Raw genomic sequence first — 7150 nt, forward strand, 5'->3', positions numbered from 1 at the left:
GTCTGGTTACTCCCTATCAAATTGATATACCTCCTTGACCAGTCCACTTGGCTCTTGGCCAAACCCTGGTGCCCAGGTAAGCCAGCTTCCTCATTTTGGTGTAGTCTTCCTTTATAGCTAAAGGCACCTGTGGTAGATTTTCTTTTGGTCTCCCATCCTACATGGATGCCAAATCCAACTGCACTATTGCAGTGTGGCTCAGTAACACTTACCCTTTGCACCAAATCCTGTGCACTGCTTAGAGCTAGGTCAAGAATGGCCTTCTCTCTTACAGGTTCCAGGACTAGGACTAGCTGCTCCAGGAAGCAGTCTTTTATAACATCAAGAAATTTGATCTCTGCATCCTGGCCTGATGTCAGACTGACCCAGGCTATTTGTGGAAAATTGAAGACCCCCATTATTACTGTGTTTTCTGTTTTTACAGCCCTTCTCATCTCCCTTACCACTGACCGCCTGGGCTGGGGGTCAATAGTATATCCCCTAACATAGATTTTTCTATTGAAACCCAGAAACTCTATCCATGGTACCTCTAGTCAGCTGAAAAATCTATCCTATTTGATTTGATGTGGTCTTTGATGTAGAGTGCCACTCCCCCACCAGACCTACTCTATCATTCCTGTATAATGTATACGCTGGTGTTACAATATCCCATTGATTTTCCTCATCCCACCATGTTTCAGAGATACCTCTTGGGCACGTCTACACATGCAATTGATGCTATTTGTCTTTACTGAGCAATAAATTTACTGAACAGTAGACTAATTCACTGCACAGTAAGTGCCAGCACATGCAGATAGTGATGCTTTAGTGTGTAGTAGATTAGTCTACTGTGCAGTAAAGCATCTCATGTAGACGTGGCCCTTATGCCATTAGAAACAGCCATTATTTACTGCTAAGTGTTCAAGTTCCCCCACCTTCGGTGGGGAAAGGTGCTAAGCATAAAAGCTGCTAAACATTCAAGTTCCCTCACCTCCATGGGGAAAGAGGCACCAGAGGAGAGCAGAGGAAGCAGGGAGATCTTAAGAAAGAGCCAGGAGCCTCAGATTTTTGGATTTTGGATGTTACAGCCCAAAAGCACCTGGGCCCATCACTCTCTCCTGCCATCAGCTCCAGGGACCCCTGCTCTGAGCCACCAGACGCAACTCTCCTCCTGGAGACATCTGGGCTAGAACCCAGACATCTGGGCACCCAGACCCTCCTGTATCTCAGGGGAAAACACTCCCAGACCCTGCCATGGGGAACCCCCTTTTTCCCACCTGGCAACCTGGCCTGAGTTCATCTCCCATCCTCCCAGCTGGCTGGGAAGGCCCAGAGCTTTAAACCTTTCTTTACCCTTTTCTTAAGGAAATGAACATATGTACAGGGAAGAGCACAGCAGGCCAAGACTGGCTGCCTCTGCTCTCAGGGCTCCAGCCAGAATCCTGAACATCATAGTCAGCTCTTATTCACCCCTTCCTCAGGCCAGTGTCTCCACCATGTCCAGAGCATGAGCCCTTAATTTATGTTACCTCCCTCCTGAATTCCCTTTGAACACTTTTGGAGGAATTTCCTGAGTAAAGGCTGAGTGAGGTCCTCAAGAGTCCTATCCATTGGGTTGGCCAACCCCTGGAGGGTGGGGAATACCTTAAATTTGACACCCTTAAAGCTGGGGGGGGGGCACTCACCCCTCCACTCGCCTCTGGACCAGCAGCTTGTGGAGGGCCGTGTGGACCTCACGGTTGCGGAGGCTGTACACCAGGGGGTTGAGGAAGGGGGTGACCACTGCATAGGTGATGCTCAGCAGACAATCCCTCTCCAGGGTGTAGCTGTCCTTGGGCCTCAAGTAGATGAAGCTGGCACAGCCGAAATGCAGCACTACCACAGTGAGGTGAGCTCCACAGGTGGCGAAGGCCCGGTGCCAGCTCCTGCCCCCATGCACCTTCAGCACGGCCCCCAGGATGGAGCCATAGGAAGCCACAATGGCCACCACGGAGCCACCCAGAACCAGCAGGCTGAGGAGAAGCACAGCGGCCTCACTGGGCGCTGTGACCCCCTGGGCTGCCGCCAGCAAGGGAGGGATGTCACAGAAAAAGTGGTTCAAGGGGTTCTGCCCCGGACAGTAGCTCATCCAGAAAATGGCCCTACACATGCCACCTGCTACTATGAAGCCTCCCAGCCAACATCCCACCACCAGACAAATGCAGACATGGTGGCCCATGCGGGTGGTGTACCTCAGGGGGTCACTCACTGCCACGGCCCGGTCATAGCCCATGGCAGCCAGCAGGAAGCAATTGGTGCAAGCCCAGCCACCCGACAGCAGCATCTGGGCCTTGCAGCCCTGGTAGGAGAGAATGGCTGTGCCATGGAGGGATGCTAGTGCCACCAGCATCTGGGGGACCACAGCTAGGCTTAAGCAGGTCTCAGAGGTGGCGAGGGCACAGAGCAGCAGGTACATGGGCACATGGAGGTGGGCATCAACCCACACCACTGCCAGCAGTAGCAGGTTGCTCACCAGGGTGAGCAGGTAGAGGAGAAGGAAGAGGGCACACAGGCCAAGGCGGGTCTCCCAGAGGCCTGGTAGCCCTAGCAGCAGGAACGTGGTGGGCACAGCTGACTGGTTTCCACAGGGAGACAGCGCCATGGGCTGGGGACAGAAAGATGGCAGAGGGGTTAGTGGGAGGGTCCCAAAATGGCAGCCAGGGGTAGCACAAGGAATTCAACAGGAGACCTCTGAATTTGTACAAGGGACCCAGTGTGGCAGCTGTGAAGCTCTCCATCCTTGGGTTGCAGAATCTCCATCCTTGGAGGTGTTTAAGACCTGGCTAGCAAAGCCTTGGCTGGGATGATGTAGTTGGGGCTGGTCCTGCTTTGAACAGGGGGTTGGATTAGATGTGACCTCCTGATGTCCCTTCAACCTTCATTGTCTCTAATTCTATGATATCACCAAAAGGGGCCTGACATGGCAGCTGGGTGGTTGGTTAATACCAGGGACCTGGCACAGCAGCCTGGGTGGCACGAGGGACCCACCCTCATAGCTGTGTGTTGGTGCAAGGGCTCTGAGAAGGGTGTGAAAAACCTGTCATGGCAGCTGGGAAAAGGGAGGGATGTAAGGGGCAGAAGGGAAGGGGAGACTTGATCTTTTTACAGGGAAGAAGTCCATCCCTCCCCCTCCTCTCTAGCCAAACTGCATCTCAGGGTTTCATGGGGAATCTTATGACATACCTATGATCAACTTCTACACTCACCATTCATTTGCCCTGAGTTGTCAGAGCCTCTTCATCTCTCCACACGAGCAGCGTATCACCCTGGAAAAGATTATGTGGTTAGCACCCAGGCACAACCTGTCACCTGGCAAGAGAACCCAGGCAGCCTGGCTACCAGCATCCCCTGTCTTAGCCCACCAGGCCCCACTCCTCTCATTCGGATGCAACAGAGCACAGGCATCCTGGTCCCAGACCCCAGTTGTAACCCCCCTTTCCCGAATCAGAATAGAATCATGGAATCACGGAGCACGGGACTGGAACGGCCTTCTGACCCCCTGCTTGAGGCAGGATCGGTCCTGTCCAAACCATCTTGTACAAAACCATCATCTAAACTCTTCATAAAACTGCCATCGACCCTGACAGAACACAAGACATCACACCTGAACCTGCTACAGGTAAAGCAGGAGACCACAGCAGCCAATGTCCTGCTTTTATAGAAGGTTGCTAATATACGTTTGAGAGATCATAGGTAGAGACTGTACCCCGATCCCCCCATAACACACACACACACACACACACACACACACACACACGAAGGCAAACTCCCCACAGTCCATACCAATCAGAACATGGATTCAAATTCGAGGTCAAATGGAGTCAAATTCCAGGTGTTATGGGTCCCAGACCGCCTTCTCTAATCTCCCAGACTCCACTCGTTTCCCATCCTCAGAACAGAGAAACTATCATTAAAAACACAATCAGGTTCAGACCATCCACAGGAAAAACAACCCCCAGCATCTCCCCTTCCATCTCTTGCAAAACCTCCCCTCTTTGCAAAAAAAAAAAAAAAATTAAAAAAATACAACTTTGATTTTTTTAATACTGCTTTTTCTTTAAAATCCTGTTCCTTTGTGCTTTCCTGCACTCCAAGAACTCCCCCAGGCCCTTCCCAGTCTTCAGAGTTTCTAAAGTCCAGGATCAGGTCATCAGGTCACTGTTCCCTGTTTTCATAGCTTCCCAAGGTTAATGCTGCATGTGATGCTTGGATCCTGAGACCTCTACTACTGTTTCACATAAGCTACAGATATCTTTTTGGGTTCCCTGGGTGGACCCCAGTCAGTTGAGTTCCACCCTTTCACTTTCCAGGAAGGGACTGATGATATACCACGCTGTAGGCAACTAAATGAAATTCAACCAAAGCAAAGGCAAGGTGTTGCCCCTGTGGAAGAAAAAGTGGTGGCTACGTATGGACAGGGAGATACAGGCTAGATAGTCACCCAGCCAAGAAGGCTCTGATGATCACAGTGAAGCACTAACCCAACTTGAATCAACCGCACGACACAGTTGCCAAACAAAGGAATTTGGGGTTGCATTAACAGTAGCTTTGTGTGGGAGACACTGAAGGTGATAGTAGCACTCTACTTGGCATTGGTTAGGCCTCAGCTGGAGTATAGTGCGGTTCTTGGCACATTTTAAGGAGGATGTGGATAAGGCAGAGAGGGCCCAGAGACTAACAAGAAAGATGATAACAGGACTGGAATGCAGCCTCATGAGGAAAAGAGGAGAGCTGGGCAGATTTAGCCTGAAGGAGAGTTGATGGAAGGGGAAAGACAGCAGTGTTCAAATGTTTGAAAGGTCACCACCAAGAGGAGGAGAAACATAGATCTCCTTGACACAAAGGGTAGAAATCAAGGCAAGTGGGCTAAGCCTATAGAAATCCAACCCTGGGAGCAACTATCTCCCTATCAGAGCAGTCGAACACTAGGACCAGCTGCCCAGGGGTGTGGTGGAGTCTCCTTCTCAGGAGGTTCCAGGAAGAGGCTGGAGAGACATGCACCTGGGATGGGTCACCAGTGTGTCCTGCATCTGAGCAGGGGTTGGACTGAATGACCTTTGAGGTCTGTTCCAGCCCTGGGATTATGTGGTTTGATACAACCTCATGCCCTTGCTCTTCATCCACCACTGATCCATCCCCACATGTATTCCCCACATTCATCACTCCTTCGCTCAAGGTCCCTTCTCTTTCTAGGATTCCACCCATCCATCTTTCCCCACACCCTGGCCACCCATCCTTTCTGGAGCTAGGATTTCTACAATCCAGGTGGGATCTGGAGCTGTTGGGGAATGAGGCATTCACATCCACCTGGGGCTGGTTTCCTCCAGCCTCACTGAGAAAGAGCACAAGATTCAGCGCCCAGTCCCAGCAGGGAACTGTTCGAACATCACAGCCTTAAATCCTGGCAACCTGCAGCTGACAACAACACAGCTCAACCAACCACTCACTGCCATGGAGCTCATGGCTGGAAAATGGCTCATGCCATTGCCTTGTGGTAAAGGCTTACCGCAACCCTTGAACAATTTGGAGACCCTCTGCTGTCTCTGCCCTTAAATCATAGGGTAGGAAGGGACTTCAAAGGGTTTGTTTGTCCTTCCCCTGCATGTGTGTGGGATTCATGAACAGCCTTCAATGCCTACCCTCAGCCAAAACACTCTGTTGTACCCCAAGAAACGATGCTCTGCTCTTGGTTTTTCACACTAGAAAATATTCCTGGACATGTATCTGATGAGTAAAGATTCATTCTTCCTGAGCCTCTCTCTATAGCCCCACAAGCTACCACAACTCCAGCCAAACTCTGCCAGTCTCTATCCCAGCTAAAACTGAAAGAGACCTGGGGTTGGGCTGAAATTGTTCAATTTTGGGTGGAAAATACTTTCCAGTAGAAATGCCAGGCAGCTGGGGGATGAGCTGCCTTAGGTTAGGAACTATTTTCCCAGTGAGAAACAGAAATCCAACTAAACTGGCTCCCTGGGACTTCCTTTCTTTGGGAATGAAGTGTGGCCCAAGGTAATGGGGTCACTTTTAGGTCCCTGGCCCAGAGTGTGAGGCCTGCATTTGCATTCTGTAAGAAATCAGTTTATATTGGGACCATCCATTACATTGGGAAATCACCGGGAAACATGGGGCCCCTGCGGGATACGCTTGGCAGTCTGGTGGTTGCACCAGAGGAAAAGGCAGACTTTTTAAACAATTTCTTTGCCACTATTTTTTTGTGCAGGGACTGGGACTCCCCCACTGAGATTCAGGATGGACGCAGGAGAGACTCTGCCAGGCCTAGGGTCAGGGAAGACCAAGTTAGGGAACTTCTGGATGGGCTGGACATGTTCAAATCAGCAGGTCTAGATGCTCTCCACCCCAGGGTGTTGAGGGAATTGGTTGGGGTTGTCAAGGGGCCCCTGGCATGGCTTTACAAGCACTCGTGGTACTCTGGTCAGGTGCCAGATGACTGGAAGAAGGCCAATGTGGTCCCCATTTTCAAAAAAGGGAGGAGGGAGGACCCGGTCAACTATAAGCCCGTTAGTGTTACTTCGATCCTGGGGAAGCTCTTTGAGAAGATTATCCAGGAGCAAATCTGGGATGGACCAGCAGTGGGGACGATGCTCAGGGGCAACCAGCATGGGTTCATTAGGGGCAGGTCCTGTCAGACCAACCTGATTGCCTTCTATGATCAGGTCACAAAATTGTTGGACGCAGGTGTTGCAGTGGATGTAGTCTTTCTGGACTTTAGGTGTCTTTGACACTGTCTCTCACCCCATTTAATTCTCATTAAAAAGCTAGGTGACTGTGGCGTTGATGCCTACACAGTCAGATGGGTTGCAAATTGGCTGAAGGGCCGCACCCAGAGAGTGGTGGTGGACGGATCATATTCAGCCTGGGGGAATGTGGGCAGTGGGGTCCCCCAGGGCTTGGTCCTTGGGCCCACACTGTTTAATCTCTTTATTAGTGACTTGGACAAGGGGGTGAAAAGCACCCTGTTCAAATTCACTGATGACACCAAGATTTGGGGCGAGGTGGGCATGCTAGAAGGGAGGGACAGGATACAGCTGGACCTGGACAGGTTACAGGGGTGGGCAAATGAGAATAGGATGGGATTCAATACTGACAAGTGCAGGGTGCTGCACTTGGGCAG

At 51.0% G+C, this 7150-nt stretch overlaps 1 protein-coding gene across 1 annotated transcript in view; it reads right to left on the reverse strand.

Moving 5' to 3' along the window:
• Window positions 1-1660: 1660 nt before the first annotated feature.
• LOC102382499 (olfactory receptor 10Z1-like) overlaps window positions 1661-7150 on the reverse strand; it is a 34369-nt gene continuing 28879 nt past the window's right edge. Inside the window, exon 4 of the mRNA XM_006032747.2 lies at window positions 1661-2623. Within this exon, the coding sequence (XP_006032809.2) occupies window positions 1661-2623 (963 nt within the window). The remainder of the gene's footprint in view (window positions 2624-7150) is intronic.

This window comes from Alligator sinensis, unplaced genomic scaffold (genome assembly GCF_000455745.1).
Source record: "Alligator sinensis unplaced genomic scaffold, ASM45574v1 scaffold463_1, whole genome shotgun sequence".
Lineage (NCBI taxonomy): Eukaryota > Metazoa > Chordata > Crocodylia > Alligatoridae > Alligator > Alligator sinensis.